This window comes from Balaenoptera ricei, chromosome 13, assembly GCF_028023285.1.
Source record: "Balaenoptera ricei isolate mBalRic1 chromosome 13, mBalRic1.hap2, whole genome shotgun sequence".
Classification (NCBI taxonomy): Eukaryota; Metazoa; Chordata; class Mammalia; order Artiodactyla; family Balaenopteridae; genus Balaenoptera; species Balaenoptera ricei.
The window spans coordinates 3223992-3248314 of record NC_082651.1 but is presented as its reverse complement, the minus strand read 5'-3'; the positions used below and the strand labels follow the sequence as shown (position 1 = coordinate 3248314).

The following is a 24323-nucleotide window of genomic DNA, read 5'->3' as shown; positions in this document are numbered from 1 at the left end:
TTTCCTGAACTCTACCACCCAGGCTACCCGGACGCCCCTGAACTCTACCTCCCAGGCTACCGGACGCCCCTGAACTCTACCTCCCAGGCTACCCGGACGCCCTGAACTCTACCACCCAGGCTACCCGGACGCCCCTGAACCTCTACCACCCAGGCTACCCGGACGCCCCCTGAACTCTACCTCCCAGGCTACCCGGACGCCCCTGAACTCTGCCTCCCAGGCTACCCGGACGCCCCTGAACTCTGCCTCCCAGGCTACCCGGACGCCCCTGAACTGTGCCTCCCAGGCTACCCGGACGCCCCTGAACTCTGCCTCCCAGGCTACCCGGACGCCCCTGAACTCTACCTCCCAGGCTACCCGGACGCCCCTGAACTCTACCTCCCAGGCTACCCGGACGCCCCTGAACTCTACCTCCCAGGCTACCCGGACGCCCCTGAACTCTACCTCCCAGGCTACCCGGACGCCCCTGAACTCTGCCTCCCAGGCTACCCGGACGCCCCTGAACTCTGCCTCCCAGGCTACCCGGACGCCCCTGAACTCTGCCTCCCAGGCTACCCGGACGCCCCTGAACTCTACCTCCCAGGCTACCCGGACGCCCCTGAACTCTGCCTCCCAGGCTACCCGGACGCCCCTGAACTCTGCCTCCCAGGCTACCCGGACGCCCCTGAACTCTACCTCCCAGGCTACCCGGACGCCCCTGAACTCTGCCTCCAGGCTACCCGGACGCCCCTGAACTCTACCTCCCAGGCTACCCGGACGCCCCTGAACTCTACCTCCCAGGCTACCCGGACGCCCCTGAACTCTGCCTCCCAGGCTACCCGGACGCCCCTGAACTCTGCCTCCCAGGCTACCCGGACGCCCCTGAACTCTGCCTCCCAGGCTACCCGGACGCCCCTGAACTCTGCCTCCCAGGCTACCCGGACGCCCCTGAACTCTGCCTCCCAGGCTACCCGGACGCCCCTGAACTCTGCCTCCCAGGCTACCCGGACGCCCCTGAACTCTGCCTCCCAGGCTACCCGGACGCCCCTGAACTCTACCTCCCAGGCTACCCGGACGCCCCTGAACTCTACCTCCCAGGCTACCCGGACGCCCCTGAACTCTGCCTCCCAGGCTACCCGGACGCCCCTGAACTCTGCCTCCCAGGCTACCCGGACGCCCCTGAACTCTGCCTCCCAGGCTACCCGGACGCCCCTGAACTCTGCCTCCCAGGCTACCCGGACGCCCCTGAACTCTGCCTCCCAGGCTACCCGGACGCCCCTGAACTCTGCCTCCCAGGCTACCCGGACGCCCCTGAACTCTACCTCCCAGGCTACCCGGGACGCCCCTGAACTCTACCTCCCAGGCTACCCGGACGCCCCTGAACTCTACCTCCCAGGCTACCCGGACGCCCCTGAACTCTACCCGCCCCTGACCCAGGCTACCCGGACGCCCCTGAACTCTACCACCCAGGCTACCCGGACGCCCCTGAACTCTACCTCCCAGGCTACCCGGACGCCCCTGAACTCTGCCTCCCAGGCTACCCGGACGCCCCTGAACTCTGCCTCCCAGGCTACCCGGACGCCCCTGAACTCTGCCTCCCAGGCTACCCGGACGCCCCTGAACTCTACCTCCCAGGCTACCCGGACGCCCCTGAACTCTACCTCCCAGGCTACCCGGACGCCCCTGAACTCTACCTCCCAGGCTACCCGGACGCCCCTGAACTCTGCCTCCCAGGCTACCCGGACGCCCCTGAACTCTGCCTCCCAGGCTACCCGGACGCCCCTGAACTCTGCCTCCCAGGCTACCCGGACGCCCCTGAACACTACCTCCCAGGCTACCCGGACGCCCCTGAACTCTACCCTCCCAGGCTACCCGGACGCCCCTGAACTCTACCTCCCAGGCTACCCGGACGCCCCTGAACACTACCTCCCAGGCTATCCGGACGCCCCTGAACACTACCTCCCAGGCTACCCGGACGCCCCTGAACTCTGCCTCCCAGGCTACCCGGACGCCCCTGAACTCTGCCTCCCAGGCTACCCGGACGCCCCTGAACTCTGCCTCCCAGGCTACCCGGACGCCCCTGAACTCTGCCTCCCAGGCTACCCGGACGCCCCTGAACTCTGCCTCCCAGGCTACCCGGACGCCCCTGAACTCTGCCTCCCAGGCTACCCGGACGCCCCTGAACTCTGCCTCCCAGGCTACCCGGACGCCCCTGAACTCTGCCTCCCAGGCTACCCGGACGCCCCTGAACTCTGCCTCCCAGGCTACCCGGACGCCCCTGAACTCTGCCTCCCAGGCTACCCGGACGCCCCTGAACTCTGCCTCCCAGGCTACCCGGACGCCCCTGAACTCTGCCTCCCAGGCTACCCGGACGCCCCTGAACTCTGCCTCCCAGGCTACCCGGACGCCCCTGAACTCTGCCTCCCAGGCTACCCGGACGCCCCTGAACTCTGCCTCCCAGGCTACCCGGACGCCCCTGAACTCTGCCTCCCAGGCTACCCGGACGCCCCTGAACTCTACCACCCAGGCTACCCGGACGCCCCTGAACTCTACCTCCCAGGCTACCCGGACGCCCCTGAACTCTACCTCCCAGGCTACCCGGACGCCCCTGAACTCTGCCTCCCAGGCTACCCGGACGCCCCTGAACTCTGCCTCCCAGGCTACCCGGACGCCCCTGAACTCTGCCTCCCAGGCTACCCGGACGCCCCTGAACTCTACCACCCAGGCTACCCGGACGCCCCTGAACTCTTCCTCCCAGGCTACCCGGACGCCCCTGAACTCTACCACCCAGGCTACCCGGACGCCCCTGAACTCTACCTCCCAGGCTACCCGGACGCCCCTGAACTCTACCTCCCAGGCTACCCGGACGCCCCTGAACTCTACCTCCCAGGCTACCCGGACGCCCCTGAACTCTACCTCCCAGGCTACCCGGACGCCCCTGAACTCTACCTCCCAGGCTACCCGGACGCCCCTGAACTCTACCTCCCAGGCTACCCGGACGCCCCTGAACTCTACCTCCCAGGCTACCCGGACCGCCCCTGAACTCTACCACCGAGGCTACCCGGACGCCCCTGAACTCTACCACCCAGGCTACCCGGACGCCCCTGAACTCTGCCTCCCAGGCTACCCGGACGCCCCTGAACTCTGCCTCCCAGGCTACCCGGACGCCCCTGAACTCTGCCTCCCAGGCTACCCGGACGCCCCTGAACTCTGCCTCCCAGGCTACCCGGACGCCCCTGAACTCTGCCTCCCAGGCTACCCGGACGCCCCTGAACTCTGCCTCCCAGGCTACCCGGACGCCCCTGACTCTGCCTCCCAGGCTACCCGGACGCCCCTGAACTCTGCCTCCCAGGCTACCCGGACGCCCCTGAACTCTGCCTCCCAGGCTACCCGGACGCCCCTGAACTCTGCCTCCCAGGCTACCCGGACGCCCCTGAACTCTGCCTCCCAGGCTACCCGGACGCCCCTGAACTCTGCCTCCAGGCTACCCGGACGCCCCTGAACTCTGCCTCCCAGGCTACCCGGACGCCCCTGAACTCTGCCTCCCAGGCTACCCGGACGCCCCTGAACTCTGCCTCCCAGGCTACCCGGACGCCCCTGAACTCTGCCTCCCAGGCTACCCGGACGCCCCTGAACTCTGCCTCCCAGGCTACCCGGACGCCCCTGAACTCTGCCTCCCAGGCTACCCGGACGCCCCTGAACTCTACCACCCAGGCTACCCGGACGCCCCTGAACTCTTCCTCCCAGGCTACCCGGACGCCCCTGAACTCTGCCTCCAGGCTACCCGGACGCCCCTGAACTCTGCCTCCCAGGCTACCCGGACGCCCCTGAACTCTACCTCCCAGGCTACCCGGACGCCCCTGAACTCTACCTCCCAGGCTACCCGGACGCCCCTGAACTCTACCTCCCAGGCTACCCGGACGCCCCTGAACTCTACCTCCCAGGCTACCCGGACGCCCCTGAACTCTACCTCCCAGGCTACCCGGACGCCCCTGAACTCTACCTCCCAGGCTACCCGGACGCCCCTGAACTCTACCTCCCAGGCTACCCGGACGCCCCTGAACTCTACCACCCAGGCTACCCGGACGCCCCTGAACTCTACCTCCCAGGCTACCCGGACGCCCCTGAACTCTACCTCCCAGGCTACCCGGACGCCCCTGAACTCTACCTCCCAGGCTACCCGGACGCCCCTGAACCTCTACCACCCAGGCTACCCGGACGCCCCTGAACTCTACCTCCCAGGCTACCCGGACGCCCCTGAACTCTACCTCCCAGGCTACCCGGACGCCCCTGAACTCTACCTCCCAGGCTACCCGGACGCCCCTGAACTCTACCACCCAGGCTACCCGGACGCCCCTGAACTCTACCTCCCAGGCTACCCGGACGCCCCTGAACTCTACCTCCCAGGCTACCCGGACGCCCCTGAACTCTACCACCCAGGCTACCCGGACGCCCCTGAACTCTACCACCCAGGCTACCCGGACGCCCCTGAACTCTACCTCCCAGGCTACCCGGACGCCCCTGAACTCTGCCTCCCAGGCTACCCGGACGCCCCTGAACTCTGCCTCCCAGGCTACCCGGACGCCCCTGAACTGTGCCTCCCAGGCTACCCGGACGCCCCTGAACTCTGCCTCCCAGGCTACCCGGACGCCCCTGAACTCTACCTCCCAGGCTACCCGGACGCCCCTGAACTCTACCTCCCAGGCTACCCGGACGCCCCTGAACTCTACCTCCCAGGCTACCCGGACGCCCCTGAACTCTACCTCCCAGGCTACCCGGACGCCCCTGAACTCTGCCTCCCAGGCTACCCGGACGCCCCTGAACTCTGCCTCCCAGGCTACCCGGACGCCCCTGAACTCTGCCTCCCAGGCTACCCGGACGCCCCTTGAACTCTACCTCCCAGGCTACCCGGACGCCCCTGAACTCTGCCTCCCAGGCTACCCGGACGCCCCTGAACTCTGCCTCCCAGGCTACCCGGACGCCCCTGAACTCTACCTCCCAGGCTACCCGGACGCCCCTGAACTCTGCCTCCCAGGCTACCCGGACGCCCCTGAACTCTACCTCCCAGGCTACCCGGACGCCCCTGAACTCTACCTCCCAGGCTACCCGGACGCCCCTGAACTCTGCCTCCCAGGCTACCCGGACGCCCCTGAACTCTGCCTCCCAGGCTACCCGGACGCCCCTGAACTCTGCCTCCCAGGCTACCCGGACGCCCTGAACTCTGCCTCCCAGGCTACCCGGACGCCCCTGAACTCTGCCTCCCAGGCTACCCGGACGCCCCTGAACTCTGCCTCCCAGGCTACCCGGACGCCCCTGAACTCTGCCTCCCAGGCTACCCGGACGCCCCTGAACTCTACCTCCCAGGCTACCCGGACGCCCCTGAACTCTACCTCCCAGGCTACCCGGACGCCCTGAACTCTGCCTCCCAGGCTACCCGGACGCCCCTGAACTCTGCCTCCCAGGCTACCCCGGACGCCCCTGAACTCTGCCTCCCAGGCTACCCGGACGCCCCTGAACTCTGCCTCCCAGGCTACCCGGACGCCCCTGAACTCTGCCTCCCAGGCTACCCGGACGCCCCTGAACTCTGCCTCCCAGGCTACCCGGACGCCCCTGAACTCTGCCTCCCAGGCTACCCGGACGCCCCTGAACTCTGCCTCCCAGGCTACCCGGACGCCCCTGAACTCTGCCTCCCAGGCTACCCGGACGCCCCTGAACTCTGCCTCCCAGGCTACCCGGACGCCCCTGAACTCTGCCTCCCAGGCTACCCGGACGCCCCTGAACTCTGCCTCCCAGGCTACCCGGACGCCCCTGAACTCTGCCTCCCAGGCTACCCGGACGCCCCCTGAACTCTGCCTCCCAGGCTACCCGGACGCCCCTGAACTCTGCCTCCCAGGCTACCCGGACGCCCCTGAACTCTGCCTCCCAGGCTACCCGGACGCCCCTGAACTCTGCCTCCCAGGCTACCCGGACGCCCCTGAACTCTACCACCCAGGCTACCCGGACGCCCCTGAACTCTTCCTCCCAGGCTACCCGGACGCCCCTGAACTCTACCCCCCAGGCTACCCGGACGCCCCTGAACTCTACCCCCCAGGCTACCCGGACGCCCCTGAACTCTACCCCCCAGGCTACCCGGACGCCCCTGAACTCTACCCCCCAGGCTACCCGGACGCCCCTGAACTCTACCTCCCAGGCTACCCGGACGCCCCTGAACTCTACCTCCCAGGCTACCCGGACGCCCCTGAACTCTACCTCCCAGGCTACCCGGACGCCCCTGAACTCTACCTCCCAGGCTACCCGGACGCCCCTGAACTCTACCACCCAGGCTACCCGGACGCCCCTGAACTCTACCTCCCAGGCTACCCGGACGCCCCTGAACTCTACCTCCCAGGCTACCCGGACGCCCCTGAACTCTACCTCCCAGGCTACCCGGACGCCCCTGAACTCTACCTCCCAGGCTACCCGGACGCCCCTGAACTCTACCTCCCAGGCTACCCGGACGCCCCTGAACTCTACCTCCCAGGCTACCCGGACGCCCCTGAACTCTACCTCCCAGGCTACCCGGACGCCCCTGAACTCTACCTCCCAGGCTACCCGGACGCCCCTGAACTCTACCTCCCAGGCTACCCGGACGCCCCTGAACTCTACCTCCCAGGCTACCCGGACGCCCCTGAACTCTACCTCCCAGGCTACCCGGACGCCCCTGAACTCTACCTCCCAGGCTACCCGGACGCCCCTGAACTCTACCTCCCAGGCTACCCGGAAGCCCCTGAACTCTACCTCCCAGGCTACCCGGACGCCCCTGAACTCTACCTCCCAGGCTACCCGGACGCCCCTGAACTCTACCTCCCAGGCTACCTGGACGCCCCTGAACTCTACCTCCCAGGCTACCTGGACACCCTGGCCTGGGTGGCAGAGTTTAGGGTTGCCCGCGTAGCCTCCCAGGAGGGCTGCCACGTGCCTTAGGACAAAGTACATGTGTCACACGAGCATCATTCAGGCCTGAGTCGTGTGCTGCTGGCCATGAGCTCAGTGTCATCGAATCAACAACATACATTAAAAAAGGTGTCTTTAAGCAGAAACACATGTAAACAAGGTTACATATTGATCGGTTGGTGAAAATGATGTGACCAGAGGTTCTCAGGAGCCTGACCCTGCATCCCTCCAGGTCTGATGGCTCAGTGTCCGTGAACTCAGTGGTGGAGACTCTACAGGACACAACTACCGCGAACAATGAGAATGGGTGTAGTTAATGGTCAAGAGAGTGGTGTTAAAAGCTGCTAAAGAGGAATGTATTAACCCAGTAAGGACAACCTGGAAATTCCACGGTGCCCGAAACGGCAAGAGACAAGTTCAGTGTGCCAGGTGCTGCTCTGAGGCTCGTACACAACAGGGACACTGAGGTTTCTGCCCTGGAGGAAATGAAACCCAGACCCCCTCCAGGACCCCCGCCTTCCTCCAAGCCTGGGGCAGCTGAGTGGGCTGCTGGGGGCAGTGCCACCCTCAAAGCCGTGACCAGAGCTGGAGCCTCAGAAGGAACTGACCCGAGGGCGTCAAAGCCGAATGAGCAAGCTCAAAGCAGCTTGGCGCAGCAGACATGCAGACCTCCCAACGCCCAGGGCAGCCTTTGCGTCATCAGCTAAGGGGCCCTGTCCGTTCCCAGACGGTGGAGGACGGACAAGGAGCCTCGCCTGCCCTCCAGGAGGCTGACTTTGTGCCACACCGGCTCACGAACCCCCCCTCCCCCCGAATAGAGACGAAGAGATGCCAAGGCCTCCGTCCCTGCCCCCACCCCCCCACCCCCGCCGGTGACGTTTATCCAGCGAGATCCACTCACCCAGCAGGAAGTGGACTCGGTACAGATCGGATTTCTGGAGCAGGCGTCGCAGCTTCGCCTGCGTCTCGGTCACTTCTGCATCCTTGCCATTGGCGCTGGGCCTCTGCTGCAGCACCTCATCCAGGTAGAGGACGGCTAAGTGCGTGTGGTACTCCTCCTTCTGCAGGACAGGGGGACAGGCAGACAGACAGCATTTGCTAGGGGAGCCCAGAGAACGCCCCCCAACCAACCAGCCAGCAGGTGCCTGAGACCGGACGTGCAAGGTGAGCGGGGGCTACAGGACAACCACAGAACACGCGTACCGGGGCAAAAGCTTTCAGAAACCACAACACAGAGAAGCTGAATCTAAAATCTATGGGAAAATATCTCATTTTGAGAAGTGAGGGCCACGGGATTTAGGTATTCTCCAAAAAAGGGACAGCTTTCCTCATTTCCTTTAAGAATAACAAGGAAAAAAAAAACTCTAAAAAAAAAAAAGAATAACAAGGAAGGAAAAGAGAAGAAAATATAAGCGGAGGGGACAAGAGATGGAGGGTGAGAAAAAAGCTACTTAGGCCGCCGGTCTCTTTCACAAACATCCGGCTCCCTCCCTGACCTCCCACGCGTACAGACTGAGCGCAGGGAACACGAGACATTACGTTAGACCCGTGGGCCAAGTTCAGGTCCCGGTGATGCCACCGCAGCCCACACAGCTCAGCCTGCGCTCTGGGGCCTCACCTGCAGTCTCCTGTCCGTGACCAGATGTTCTAGGTACTTAACCAGGGCTTGCGGGTATTTCTTAAGGCAACTGATGATATCATCTGGGTTAAATCTACTCTGCTGTTCGTCCACAGGTCTCTTGGTGAAAACTTGAACTCCGACCTGAAAGAAGAATAGCAATTTATTTATCGTGCTTTGCAAACACCCCATCTTATCTTCATTCTGAGCACTGTACGCTTTGGGTAAAATCATTGTTAAAAACATGATGATTTGCGGGACTTCACTGGTGGTCCACTGGTTAAGACTTTGCCTTCCAATGCTGGGGGTGCAGGTTCAATCCCTGGTCGGGGAACTAAGATCCCATATGCCTCGTGGCCAAAAAACCAAAACATAAAACAGAAGCAATATTGTAACAAATTCAATAAAGACTCTGAAAATGGTCCACATTAAAAAAAAAAACAAACAAAAAAACATGATGATTCGGAAAAACAGTGCAGATGAAGCACTGACAGAGATAGGAAATGCCGCAGAGCTCCAGCTGAAATTCCTTCTAAAAGGGTCAGAAACTAAGGAACCAAACATTGATTGGTGGTAGGTTTTGACAATCCATGAAGCAACAACTCTGTAACATTTAGATCATCCGAAACAAGGACGGTCACTTGCTGGATCATAAGTGAAAGAAGATACAAGTGGCTGAAGATTCAGTGAACTCGATTCTCCAAACGCCCATACCCACCGTGCGCATTACCCACATGGGACCCAAGCCCACGCACAGCAACGAAGACCCAACTCAGCCAAAAATAAATAAATAAATGAAAAAATAAATTTATAAAAAAAAATACTAAAAAAACCCCCTTTCATTTATTATTGCCAAGTAATATTGCATTTTGTGCATATACATTTTATTCATCTATTCATCAAGTGATGGACACTGTGTTCTCTTTCTTTTGGCTGTCGTGACTAGTACTGCCATAAATATTCATGTACAAGTTTTTATGTGAATAAAGGTTTTCATTTTTCTTGGATGCACACCTAGGAGTGAAATCGCTGGCTCATATGATAACTCTGTTTAACCATCTGTAGAACTGCCAGACTGTCTTTCAAAATGACTGTACTGTTTTACTTTCCCACCAACAATGAATGTGAGTTCTAATTTCTCTGCATCTTTGCCAACATGTACTATTGTTGTCTTTTAAGCTTTAGCCATCCTAATGGGTGTGAAATGGTTTTGATTTACATTTCCCTTAAGGATTAATAAAATGACTGATGAAAACAAACAAAAAAAAAGGGCCCTTCTATGTCCCCAACCCACCCCCCCCAAAGGGGGCTGGGGACATAGAAGCAAGGGCAACGGTTTGCCTGGTGTGGCCCAGGCCCGGCTCCACGCCCTGCAGGGCAACGGTCTGGTCCTGCTCCAGCCCACAGAGAACGAGGGACCAGATGCTGTTAGGAGCGGGGGTCAACACGCAGGTGTTTAAGAAGATGCTAAGACCTGACCTGCGGTGCTTTCTGCTTTCCTACACAGTGGCCTGCCCCCGACACAGGTGTGCAGAAGCACTGAAATGCAGAAATTCCTCGAGAGCTGGGATTCAGACGGCTCAAGCCATGTATTAAAAGGGGGGGGAAAAAAAGCGGAGAGAAGGGTTAAAGTGTAGCTTGTTTTCCCACCTAGAATCAAGTTTTCTGTCCATTTTCACCAGCCTCCCTGCCGCCCCTGAACGAATGCGTTTACGAAACACAAACCTCCGGATTTTTCTGCAAGACCCAGTCAGCATAGTGCCACACGAGGTCCGGGTCGAGGCTGTAGGTGAGGAAATCCACAATGTACTCGTACAGGTCTGAGCGCGTGGAGTCATGAATATCCCCGTTCACGATGCTCACCCACAGCTGGAGAGGAATAAAAAAGAAGGTAGGGAAGGTTACATACCTCTTAGCTCAGAATTAGCTCAGAAAGGGCAAGTGTTTGTTTAGCCTTTCAATATTTCAAAGTGGCAGGAGAAACTTTAGAGGCTTAAATCCATTTTAATTTTTTCACACACACACACACAAAAAAAGAGAGGACACGGTCCAGGAAATCAGGAACATAAAGCACCAAGTTCTTTTTCTTTCCTTTTTAATGAGATCACAGTAATACAAAAAGTAAATATAGTATATGAGGAGACTTGGATGCATTAAAAAATGTCTCTTCCTGAAATAAAATCATCACTGACAATGTTTGGACACAGAAGAAATTCACTTACATCCATCAGCCGGGCTGTTTCAGCCTACTCTGTCACAGGAATTTCTGATTTTGAAGACCTTTTGGGACTGTCTGAGTCTGATGTGCTTTCAAAACCTCTGGTGACCCTGTGCCCTGGTGTTCCTACTGTCTTTTGCATGGGGGATCAGGGTAGATTTTAATAATAAAGTCCTTTGCTATTTCATCCAGACACTTCCCTGCCGTGTAAACTGAATCTTTTTTTTTTTTAATGCTCCACTGTGCATATGTACTATTGTTTTTATTTTTTTTAATTTTTATTTATTTATTTTTGGCTGCGTTGGGTCTTCGTTGCTACGCGCAGGCTTCCTCTAGTTGTGGCAAGCAGGGGCTACTCTTCATTGTGGTGTGCAGGCTTCTCATTGCAGTGGATTCTCTTGTTGCAGAGCATGGGCTCTAGGTGTGCGGGCTCAGTAGTTGTGGCCCGTGGGCTCTAGAGCCCAGGCTCAGTAGTTGTGGTGCATGGGCTTAAGCTGCTCCACGGTGTGTGGGATCTTCCTGGACCAGGGCTTGAACCTGTGTCCCCTGCATTGGCAGGCGGATTCTTAACCACTGCGCCACCAGGGAAGCCCCTGTAAACTGAATCTTACTTTCAGAGCCTCAGAATGAAGTGGCATCACGAGGTGTGGCAGAGATGGAGGCTGCCTGAGAGCTCCCTGCACCATCGTCTGTGCCGTGGACCTCACCCACATGTCCACACTGACTTCTGAACCACACCACACCAGCAAGCAGCCCAGGAAACAGGCAGGCAGTGTAAACCCTGTAATTCTGGTAGCAGCACACCAATGTTTTTTGTTACTAGTTTCTTCAGCGCTGAATTCCCCAAATCAAACTATTCACACAGCCATTGAAATGTGTCATTAAAAAAATTCTGCCATATATGGTGATTTATTCCATATTATTTCAATTTTGTAAACTCCTGTCTATATAGCTTTGCTAATGTTATTAACACACTTATAACAAACTGTAATTCTCAGAACATGGTGTTTTAAAAAAATAAACATTTTAGCTTTGACACCCAAATCTGCTCTTAGCCATGGGGTGTGTGTTGATGGGAACTTTTTTTTTATTTACCTATTCCACAATCATGTTACCATGGTAATTTCTCAAAGCAACCAGATATGCTTGGTGAGTTTGGTGAGCACTGCTGATGCTCTTGGCCGCTCACAGAAGATGCGAGACAAGAGACAAGATGAGAAATTTGGGCGCAAGAGCCCCTGCCAGGGCCCTGAGCACTGGCTCAGTCCCCAGCTCTCCTGCTGACCAGGGGTGCCACCCGGGCAAGTGACTGGCCTTGATCAGCTTTAGTTTTGTCACAGATGACATGACAACCCAGCTCTCTGGCAAGACTTACTGTCATTAACAGTGGAAATTACAACCTGTTACAGCCTTAATTTTTGATAAGGTAGTGGAGTCACAGGCCTTGTGGCTCAGTAAGAAATCCTATCTTTCTTACATTTTAAACAACTCAGTCTTGACAATGTTCTTTAAAGAGATGGAAAGATGAAGAAAAGAAAATTCTTGGGGCTTCCCTGGTGGCGCAGTGGTTAAGAATCCGCCTGCCCATGCAGGGGACACGGGTTCGAGCCCTGGTCCGGGAAGATCCCACATGCCGTGGAGCAACTAAGCCCGTGAGCCACAACTGCTGAGCCTGCGCGTCTGGAGCCCGCGAGCCACAACTACTGAAGCCCGCGTGCCTACAGCCCATGCTCTGCAACAAGAGAAGCCACCGCAATGAGAAGCCTGCACACAGCAATGAAGACCCAATGCAGCCAAAAATAAATAAATAAATAAAAGAAAAGAAAAGAAAATCCTTGGCCAACATTTCTCAAGGATTCGTAAAAAAGGTTGTAGATCAGGCAAGACTGGTCTCTATCAATTTGTGATTTTTTTTCAAACAGGCTAAGTAGTTGTGGCTCACGGGCTTAGTTGCTTAGCAACTTAGTTGCTAAGTTAAATGGTGGTGATTTTTAAACAGTGCTGAGATGCCTTTGAACTCACCTGAACGGCAGCAGCGTCTTGGTGGTTGTAATGATAGAGCAGCCCCAGTGCAAAGTACCTGCAAGAAAACTCGGGGTAAGTGCACCCTCTCCCGACCAACCACTGCGGGCAGTACCCCCACAGCAACGCCCCCGGCCCTGGGCCCCCAGCCCCACATGTGCTATTCAACTCAGTTCAACAACAAATTTCAAGCACCAGAAAGATCCTCCTTTCTGTTTATTTACTTATAGTCTGAAAATGTATTCCCTATCAATTTCCAGAAAGGACCGTATTCACATCTAAGATGAGCTGAAAAATAAAACTGTAATGATACTATGGAAAATCACATTTGGAATTGCTTTACAACTTGCTTCAAATACTAGTATGATTTGCCATCTCTTCAGTTAACCATTATTAACTTATCACTAGGTATTAAGACTGTTTGGAAGGGATGCTGTCTGAGCCATTCTGGGGTAAGGATTTTGAACGGCAATAAATGCCAACAGTACGCAGGCATTGCAGAGAACAGAAGGTCAGGGAGAGTCGGGTTGGGGGGACCCAGAGTTCCAGGCCCTGACTTTCAATCCAGGCTTCATTACTTAGGGACTGTGTGACCTTGAGCAAGTAGGTTACCTTCCTTGGCCCTTGCTTCCTCATTTATAAGCAGACAGGATCAGTGATGACACGGGCATCGCCCGGGCCGTGAGCTGTTGCCACCCTCCCACGCTCACAGGTGTGTCCTCTCCTGGTCCTCTTCCCCAGCAGGTGACCAGGTCAAGCTGCCCCAGGGGGCCGTCGGATTTCTTCCCTCAAAGAGCAACCTCTCAAGATATTGAACTATTCCCTAGAACCCTTCTCTTCTCCCAAAAGCTTTTAGGAAGTTACACTGACTCCGCCAGACCCTGCCATCCCAAGTCACTGCCATGAGCTGTCAGTGCATTTTCTGGTTCCTAAATAAATCACTCCATTCCACAGTGCCTTCGGGAAACTGAGGGAAACGGCTGAATGAGCCACTTCCCACGTGGAGGTCAGTCACCAGCCCATGACGTCCTGCATCTGAACAGGTTCTGGATCGTGAGCCTGGGTCTCCGTGGAATTTCACCAGCATCTCCGCCATGTCAAACGCATACCAAAAGTCACAGACAAAGAATCTTACAGGGAGCACTCAACCCCCTCAGGCCTAGAGGGGTTAGACCACCGCCTGCCCCCAGGATGAAGAAGCTGCCAGATCTAATCACGTCATCACTGCAGACGGGCCCCCATCGTACCCGGTGGCCGGTCGGCAAGGGGATGGGTGCCGACCAGCTCACGTCTGTAATGAAGGAGTTTGACCCCGTAACCTTTTATCCACAAAATCCAGAAGCCTCCCTTTCTATCTGTTTATCCAGATGCCCACCTGTCCATTCAGTCTGGCCATCAGTGGTTGAAGTGCGCTATCATTTTACTGACACACATGTGGCATCTCGCACAGCTGAGTCCCACCCAGATGGAAACTGAACAAGCACACCATTGACAAGGCCTGTGACTGTACAATCTGTCATGAAGGAGCTGGCACGAGAGTTGGTGCCCTCTAAGACCCCTGTGGTGGATCTGCAGACCGTGATGAGGCTGATAGATCCCGAGGGTGCCGGGTGGTCCCTTGATGAACGCCTGGGGCTCAGAAGTCACGCTGGTGCCTCAGTGCACGACAGATTCCCATGGGTGGGGACGGGGAAGGGCCAGGCAGGGAGCCCTGGGTTCGGGGGGAGCGTCGGGGGGACAGAAACACTCACTTTTTGTGCTTCTCCAGCCAGGCGGCGCTGTCGGTGAGCAGACAGAAGTTCTCGGTGACCAGGAGGTCCAGCAGGCTGTCGTGGTCAGCCTCCGTGTACAGCTTGAGCAGGGCTGTGTCGATGTCCTCCTTGTAGCCGTTGGCCACCTCCGTGCTGCGGACTTCGTTCAGGTAGCTCATGAGGAAGCGCTTGCACTTGGCCACCTTCTCCTGGTCGCCCTGGGTCAGCTGGTTGAGGTCTGCAAACTCGTGCAGAGGAGGGTGGGACCGGGTGAACGAGGAGGACGTGGGCAGCAGGAAGGGGTACAGCGAGATCAGCTCCCGCACGTCGAGCTGGCCGCTTCTGCAATTACAGTGTCAAACTAAATGAAGCAAAAAGAGAGAGAGAGTGCACGTAGGCACACAAGACGACACTGGACGGGCGCGCTGCCTGCACGCCGTCCGCAGCTGCACGGGCTGCAAAGCACCACGAGCCAGGCACCGCCCACCCCCAGACCCCACGACACAGCAGCGGGCTCGGCGGCCGCAGACGCGGCCCCTCCAGTGCTGCGGTGGGACGTGGGTCCCCGCAAACCCAGGCGGGGGGGGGGGTGCGGACAGCAGGAGGCACAGCAGCTCTGATCAAAGGCAGACTCGGAGGAGGCCCCGTGTACACCTCCTCCTTCACGGCTCTGAGTCGTGCAGAACCTGTTCTACGTGGACATTTGGAAAACTTCTTCTACAGGCGATGCCTTCATGGGACACTGAAGGGCGATCACAGCGGGTTTAAGTTCATCTTCTGAGCGAGCGTGAAGAGCCACTGCTTCCCAGGGCGCACCTGACCCCCAGCCCAGAGGAAGGGCTGCTGGAGGGGGGAGGGGCTGAGACAGGGCTGGGCTGGGGAGGGAGAGGGGTGGGGTGGGTGCTGGTGAAGGGGGCGGCCCACGCGTGCAGGATCCATGCCATGTGGAAGGGACCTCAGCTTCCTAAGACGGTGGACCAGGAGCACGCCGTTTACAATGTCCTCAGAAGAAGGACAGTTTTTCAAGTCTTCCCAGAAGCACCTGCTCTTTCTCTAAACTCAGAGCTTTTGGTAAAATCTCTGGAGGAAAGGGAAAGTGAGCCATCGTGTTTTCCTAGGAATCCTTCACAGGGCATCGAACACGCTCTTTAGAACTGCCTTCTCGGGCTTCCCTGGTGGCGCAGTGGTTAAGAATCCGCCTGCCAACGCAGGGGACACAGGTTCGAGCCCTGGTCCGGGAAGATCCCACACGCCGCGGAGCAACTAAGCCCGTGCGCCACAACTACTGAAGCCTGTGTGCCTAGAGGCCGTGCTCTGCAACAAGAGAAGCCACCGCCATGAGAAGCCCGCTCGCCGCAACTAGAGAAAGCCCGCTCGCAGCAACAAAGACCCAACACAGCCAAAATCAATAAATCAATAAATAAAATAATAAATTAAAACTAAAATTCCACATTCCTTATAAAAAAAAAAAAAGAATTGCCTTTTCCTCTTAGAGGACCACTCTGTATGCCCCTTATCTGCCCCACCTTCAAGACACAGGACAGTGACCCTCGGGCTAGGGGGGCAGGGGGCGCGAGGGGTGTACGCACGACGGCCTCGCTACTTCTCCCCGGAGCACAGTACCCACGGCGGCCTTTCCCGTCACAGCCACAGCGGAGGTCTGACCGCGGAGGGACGCTTGCAAGGCTGGCTACCGACACCTCAGATTACCTGAAGAGTTCTTTAGCCTCCAGGAACTGAAGCTGCGCAAACTGTATGAAGCCCGCCTGCTGCAGAATCCGCCGGTACATGACCTGCAGGGAAAGACACGTTTCATCGCTCTGACCTGCCCTGGAACCACGACAGGAGGAGGAACGAAGTTTCTGGTCATAATTCAGGCTAACTGTTAACTGGTACATGGAAACCTGAAGTTACAAGGTAAGGAGAAAACGAGGCTTATACGAAATGATTTTCAACATATACACGTCTACATGTCAATCAGCCCCTCATTCCTGAGACCAAGTGGTTCTCTGTCTAAGCATCGTTCTTTCTCCTCCGTGGATTTCCCATCCATCCCGACCCGTGTTCCTCCTCCCACACTCCCTGGCTTTCTCGATTGCTTCCACCTCCGGTGCTCCGACGGATGTGAACGTCGCCGGTGTCCCTGGGAGCCCGGAAGCTGCCCATCCTTCTTCACTCTTGTGGAACTGACTCTTCACACCAGCACTTCTGAGCACGCCCCCAGAGCACAAGGCCCATCCCATTTAACGATAAACAGATAAATACGCAGGTTTTCCTGCCAAAGCTTGGGAGACTGCGTTCTGTCCCCTCCCCGCACCGGTGATACACAGCCCCATCCACACCGCAGCCAGAGGATTCCTGCAATAAAGTGCCGTTGATCTGTGTCTAATCCAGTGCTACCCAAATTTCCCGGACCACAGAGCCCTTTGTTCTGGTAACTTCCAGAAATAGCAACGCACTTAAGGAAGATGCCCTGGGGTGTAATTCCACCCCCTCCCCATCACTATCCAGCCGGTCAGCTTCAAGCTTTGTCCACCTTTGTCTGAAAGGCCTTGTGGACCCGTCTCTGCTCTGTCCTCACTGGCTCCATCACCTCAGCCCGGGCCCTCACCACCTCACAACTAAAGACTCTGTGCTTAAGACCCCAGGACTTCAATTCCTCCCCTTTCCATCCGTCCCGCCGTTTGAAACGCCATAAATTCCTTGAAGGCACGTACATTATTCATCTCAGCATCCCCACACCCTGGCAGAGTTCCTGCCGTTTAAGTAATCACCTATTGACCTGATCAGTTTTTATGAAACTCCACTTTGTCACTCGCTGAGCCCATTTTACAGATAGGAACATCCTGTTCAGAGATGCTAAGCTTTTAGCCCAGAGTTACTAACGTGTAAGTGGTTGAGCCAGGGTTGAAACCCGCACCTTCCTGCTTCTAGAGCCCAGTTCTTCCCGCTCACTGGCTCTCCCAGCTACACAGCAGGCGGCTAACACTGTTACCCCTGCAGAAATGAGGGAGGTGGAGACACCGAAAGGCTGTTCCTTCCAATCAGATTTCAGAGGGGCTTGTTCTCCAAAGCACAGCGGCATCTCCTCCCACCCCTGCAGAGCAATTCCTGCAGAGACGGCAGGAAAGGCAGCTGCTTTTTCATGACTCTCTTCCCCGATACCAGCTACGTCTGACGGGGAAAACTGGCCTCTGTATGCCGCCAGCAATAAGTAGACAGGAGCGAGGCCAGGTTCTGTTGTGAGGGAATACCAGTTCCGTCTCTGAAAGGAGAAGCAACAAAGGCCAACCACTTAGCAAGAAGGATAAAAAGGATCCGTCAGCTGCGGCAGAAGAATTCTCATTCACACCCAGGCTTGCTGATGAGAAATCCGCTGAATGACAATTTTTTCCTCGTGGCTGCAGGATTTGATGTCACCCACTCTTCCCCCTCCTAAAGGGAAACAAAAACTACTTTTGCTAACACTCCTGACTTCCAAGAGTGTGGGGGTCGCTCTCTATAGTCTAGTCCGGGGACGCTACGTAGACTTGGAAGAAGCCCAGAGAGATTCCTTCATCCTGGATGCTGAAGTCATGCCGCTGTGGCGAGAACACCACTGAATCAGAACCTGTACCCAGCGCCGCCAACTCCTGGGTCTCTGAAAGGGACGGCCTCCTTCCCAGAGCGTCCCCTGTGGCTGACACCTCCTCCTGGTCCTGCTCAGGTGATGCTGAACTACAAGACCTGGGGCCAGGGAGGCCGGCAGGAGGAGGAGGAGAGGGGTGAGCACGTGGGGTGTGTGGGGAAGAGAACCAGAAAGTCTGTCGAGACCCCCAACATCAGAGCTAACTCACGACGGGATCAGCTGTCCTTTGCACTTACGAGTGTGTCCGTCAGTGTAAGGGGGCTGCCAAAACTCTCAGGGGAAGAGGGAAAACGAACAAAACAGACCTCTACGCAGCGCCACTCCGCACCTGCTCTGTGCAAGGCTGTGGGCCTGATGCCAGCCAGGTGTAAAGGGCGCCTGCATTCTGGAAGCGAGGTGAGGCTGAAGTCACACCTATGTTCCTAGTGTTTTATTTCTGGATTGACATTTCTACTGTCTGTGATTTGGGGAACTGGAAATTTGGTGAAACAGAAGATTCTATTCTAGAGATTTCTGAACCTGCTTTCAAGGTTGTACTAAGTTAAATATCACACAAGAGCTTCTGGAGAGAACAGTTTTTCTGGCACCAGATTCAAAGTGTACCTCATCTTCTGGCCCCTCCTTAATATGCACTGCCGAGGTGAAATACAAACTTCTCAACTCACGCAAATTATTCCCCTTTGAAAAGGAAGGACAGGCTGACACCTGCTACGACATGATGACCCTGGAGGACATCACGCTGAGTGACATTAAGCCAGACACAGAAAGACAAATGACAAATAGTGTACAATTCCACTCATGCGAGGTCCCCAGAAGAGTCAGATCCACAGAGAGTAGGAGGGTGGGTGCCAGGGGTAGGGTGAAGGGGAGCGGGGAGTCACTGTTTAATGGGGACAGAGTTTCAGTTTTGCAAGATGAGAAGGGTTTTGGAGACGGATGGTGGGGACGGCTGCACAACAATATGAATGTACTTAATGCCGCTCAACTGTAGACTGAAACATGGTTAAGACGGTAAATTTTATGTTAAGTGTATTTTATCACGAGTTTAAAAAACAAAACAAAACAACTGAGATAGAAAATCACAAGCTCACTGACACCATTTATAACAACAAGGCCTGCCCACAAACCAAAAGTACGAGCCACTGGGACAAGCCACCACTAGCTACAGGACCTGGGTGGGGTCAGAAACTGTGGGAGGGACTGGGAAGAACAGAAAGAGGACGTGGGTCCCCAGGTCCCCCCCAGGAGAAACTGGGCAGCTTGGGGGCCCCTCGAGACACAGTGGAGAGTGAAAAGGACTGCCCAGGCCCCATCTGCTGGGAAGGGCCAGCACTGAGATACCGGACTCTAAAGACAAAGAAAAGATCCTTGGATTCAAGCAAAAGACTAAGTCGCCACAAGGGACAGAAATTCAGGTTGTCAACCGATTTTCGACTGCAGATGCTTTATGCCCGAAGAAAATGGTGGGGGGCTTCCCTGGTGGCGCAGTGGTTAAGAATCCGCCTGCCAACGCAGGGGACACGGGTTCGATCCCTCGTCCGGGAAGATCCCACATGCCGCAGAGCAACTAAGCCTGTGCACCACAACTACTGAGCCTGCGCTCTAGAGCCCGCGAGCCACAACTACTGAGCCCACGTGCCACAACTACTGAAGCCCGCATGCCTAGAGCCCGTGCTCCGCAACAAGAGAAGCCACTGCAATGAGAAGCCTGTGCACCGCAACGGAGAGTAGCCCCCGCTCGCCACAACTAGAGAAAGCCCGCATGCAGCAACAAAGACCCAGGGCAGCCAAAATAAATAAATAAAATAAATAAATTTATTAAAGAAAAAAGAAAGATAATGGTGGAACTTATTTAAGTTTCTCATTGAAAGATGACAGGAGTCCAAGATTTTCTATCCAGCCCAACTGCCCTTCAAGGCTGTACAAAGGCTTCAGAGGAGCCGTAATCAACATGCAGACACACGGGGAGCACGTCCCCAGGTGCCCGTCCTGACCGAAGCCTGGGCTGCTTCAGAAACCAGCGACTGCAGAGCTGTCAACAGGAGAGGTGCCGGTGAGCATTCAATGCGCGTGCGCCTGGAGAAGCAGGACTGACAGGTACAAGGGGGACGGCACAGTGTGGGCGTCCATGCGCTCTGAGTCGGGGAGACAGCAGAACCCCCAAGGTTAGGGGAGGATGGGGAGATCGCGCGCAAAGCACACTATGCTTGCCGACTGCCTGCCAGGTATTGACTGGGATAGAGGGGTGTTACATCAGCGCAGATGCTGGGGGAAAGATGAGGAAGAGGCTACTAGCCAATTCCAAATACGGCTCGAAATGGGGAAACAACAGACAATAGGAGCTCCAGCCCCACCCCCTGCAAAAAAAACCCCCAGAAAACCAAAGGGCTTTTACAAAGCTAATACTGTTAGGGTAACCATGAGAACAAAACACCGACCCTCACACCAAAAGCAGACAGACAGATGGTGAGGAGGAAAGAGTCAGGGAGGGCAAAGACATTGGATGAAGGGGGAGAGAGAATACAGACTTCTTTGAATATACTGTGTCCTGTTGATTTGACTTCTGAATTATGTACCTATTTAACATATTTATAAAATAAAATTAGATTTTAAAAAGCAATCCCTATAAAACAAATTCAAATGGAAACAAAAGTCATATGTTGGTGGCAGAACCACTCAGAGAAGAACAGGCCCACGTGACTCTGAAACAGAGAAATCTCACCATACAGCCCTAGTGGGTTTTCCCCCAAGGATAAAAAGGACGTAAGACACAAACATTCACAGGACGATTGGGGAAATGTGGGCAGATGGGACACCCCAATCTAGGAAGGAATTAGTGTTGATTTTGGAGACTTATGTGATGGTTACATTTCAAAGGGGGCTTTCTTGTCTTTGGAACATACATAGTGAAATCTTTTTTAGATGAAATAGAAAAAAAACAAAACAAAACAGGTATCAGAGCTCAAACTTAAACATGATACCATCCACACTACATGATACAAACCAAGCAAACCTTTTGTTTGACCCAAACCTGTGTCTGTAAATGTGTCCTTACTGCCTCTTTCTGTATGGCATCCCAAACCTTAATATGGTTTAAGCTCGGCTTCCTTAAAGATCTAAGCTCTCTCGCCCTTTGGATGTATGGAAGGGATATTCCTTTAATCCAAGTTCCACAGTTAAACTTCTTGATAAATCCCTCCCTGGTTCAGAACTCAGTGAAGCAAAACTGATGCTCACTTTAATGCAGAGAAAGGTGACCTGTGAAAAGCCAGTCCCCTGAACTTCTGGTCCCTTTCTCTCTCCCTTTCTGGTTTTTCTGAGCCCAGGGTCTAGCATTTGGTCACAAGCCTCCTGAAGTTAAAATAAGTTATGTACTTAATCATTGTTAAGAGTCGCATGCAACCCTTGAAAATGCATACACATGCATGAAAAATGATCTCTGAACGTTTTTGTCAATATTGTCTTCTTTTCCTCTCATGCTTCTATTTTAAACAAAACCCTCCTGCTCCCGGATTCAGAGCCCAGCTGTCTGAAGACCAGTTCAAAGCTCTGAATCGCTCATCCAGCGTCCTTCGTGGTCCAGCCCCCGGCACAAGCAGAGTGTGAGGGAAAAAAGAAGGAGGCGTCTGCCCAGGACCTCGGGGAGGGATGAGCAGAAGCTGAGAAGAAAAGGGCCCTGGGTCACAGGTTAACACGTGTAATTGTGGGAGCACAGAGCAAGCAGTCAGGGATGGGGGGCGATTCAGAGAGAAGGGCGTATTTGAGCAAGGTATCGAAACCTGTACTTGGTGGAGTTTAGACGTTCACTCCACTGATAGAAAACAGCACAGATAACAAGTAAAAAAATAGGGAGGGCGGGGAGGTGGGTGAAAGCACGGGGCGCTGATGGGGCAGCAAGGGTGGCCCGGCTTTACCCAGGGATGCCCAGAGGCCAGCCATCTCTGCAGTGGGTCTTTGGATGGTGGTACTGGCTATTCTTGCCTTGTTTTCAGGATTAGAAGTGTTTTAGGATGGCTCCCGGAGTTGCCTGCACAGTGCAGGGCTCAGGCGGCGGGCAGCTCAGGCCGGGGTCACGGGGGCGGGGGAAGGAGGCAGCGGGGGGCCGGGGAAGCGGGCAGGGCCTGGCCGCGAAGGCCACCTGCTGCAGACTTGACTGTGGGCAGGGAGGCGCCCGCGGAAGGATCTCCAGCTAAGGGCTTGGTGGACACGTCAGAGAGCGCCCTCCACGGGGCCGTGGAGGACGGACTGCAGACACGCAGGAAAGGGGGCTGTGAAAATAATTCAGGCACAACAGGAGAAGGGGCCCCGGCAGCCACGCGGGCATGAGAACGAGAGCCAAGTTCAAGGCCACTGGGGGTGCACGTCTGGGGCGCATACAAGAGGGGGAAGGCGGGGAGCGTGCTGGGTGGACAAACCCCCACTGGGATGTCGGACAGCAGAGCGAGACAAGCACTAACGCCATCCACTACCCACTGTGCAGCTGCTCTCAGGAAAACGGGGGGAGAAAAGCAAAAATCCAAGAACACGGGCAGCCTCTGTAAGAAAATGGGCACACCATGGGTGTGTGCAAGGAGGGGGCACCCGACACGTGCCCGTCCAGACGCCCATGAGCTCCCGGGGCCCGCTCTCGGGACGGAGAGGAGCTGAGAGCAGCAGAGCAGAGGCCAAGGCCGCCTCAGCACCCGCCCCCCCACGTGGACGCGCAAGGAAAACGCGGCAGAAACAGGCGCTCTCAGCACCGAAACACGCCCTGAACTGACGGGTTTCTTCCTTGTGCTTTTGCTGCCCCCTGCTGAATGCTCACAGATCATCTCACTAAAAAATGAGGAATACGGTGGGCGAGGGAAGGACTGGGAGTGGGGGCTTCGCAGATGCAAACTATTCTCTGTAGGACGGATGAACAACGAGGTCCTACCGCAGAGCACAGGGAACTACAGTCAACAGCCTGGGATAAACCATAATGGAGAAGAATGTGAGAAAGAATATATATGTATAACTGAGTCACTCTGCTGTACGGCAGAGATTAACACAACGTTGTAAATCAACTATACTTTAATAAAATTTTTTTTTAAAATGAGGAGTAAAGATGGAAAGTTTATCAATATTTATCCGGTGACCATAAATGACACGTCCTGACTTCCACCTTCGGAATCTACCCTCTGCAGCATAAAGCCACGGAGGCCAGAAAGCACAGCTACATCCCACAAACCATAGCGTCCTGAAAACCTGGCCAACAGAAACAAGAAGGGGATCGCTATGAACTCATTAGAACTTTTAATGATGGACTGAGGTGTTCACATGAAGCGTGCACACACCAATATTACGCTTTATTATTCTCAAATACATAGAGTAACCCGGACCCACCTTGCGACTGATCAGGGAGCAATTTTTAGGAAACTTGATTTCATCAGACATGAGAATAATTTGTGTTTGTTTCATCAATGGTATTGATCATAACAACGATATTAAAGTTAGTGTTTCTTAAATGCATTAAAAGTCTTCTCCTAAGGAAATGAATTAGACGGATTCCGAGAACATTAGATGGTCTATTGGTACGGTTCACAAAGCTTTTTCTGTAGATAACATAAACCTAAACTCTACAAACTCAACCCCATCCCAACAAATATACATTCTGAACTGGGAGACAAATTAACCTGAGGTTCCTCTTTTCGTCTCTAACAACTGTGCCCTGAGTCTCCTCTGGAAGAAGGACGCGGATTAGAAATACACCTTGGTGTATTAGGCACGGGAATTATGTCAGAGGCTCAGATCCCGACTTGGCCTCTGCCGGCAGCGTGACTTCATCCAGCTGTTGGTCCGGCTGCTCTACAACCTGCTTCCTTATCTGTACAACGTGGAGACGCAGAGAAACTTGAATGACAGACAGGGAGCGGTCTGCGGGGGCCTGGCGCACTTAGAGCCTAACGTTTTCTAAGCCGGCAGCCTGGGGCCCGCTGATTACAAACCTGAAATTTTTCCTTTGGAATGTTCCTCCGGGCGCCTTTCGCTAGAATCAGAGCCTCCTCCACTCTCCGGCTTGCTAGAAGATCCTGTATCTGTTTTTCCAGAGGTAACGGAACCAAGACGTAAACTCCTTTACTCGTGGCGACAATCACTCTTCCTGGGAAGAAATGGAACACGGTTGGAAAGGGGAAGAACACAGCGCTGGCAAGA

General features: G+C 55.4%; 1 protein-coding gene across 1 annotated transcript in view; it reads right to left on the bottom strand.

Annotated features, from left to right (window-relative positions):
* The window catches only part of TGFBRAP1 (transforming growth factor beta receptor associated protein 1), a 54523-nt gene that overhangs the window by 5849 nt on the left and 24351 nt on the right, over positions 1 to 24323 (bottom strand). The window contains exons 4-10 of the mRNA XM_059942745.1: positions 24116 to 24270; positions 16232 to 16314; positions 14522 to 14863; positions 12771 to 12828; positions 10256 to 10399; positions 8531 to 8674; positions 7814 to 7973 (exon numbers count right to left, since the gene is read on the bottom strand). Coding sequence (XP_059798728.1) covers positions 7814 to 7973; positions 8531 to 8674; positions 10256 to 10399; positions 12771 to 12828; positions 14522 to 14863; positions 16232 to 16314; positions 24116 to 24270 — 1086 coding nt within the window. The remainder of the gene's footprint in view (positions 1 to 7813; positions 7974 to 8530; positions 8675 to 10255; positions 10400 to 12770; positions 12829 to 14521; positions 14864 to 16231; positions 16315 to 24115; positions 24271 to 24323) is intronic.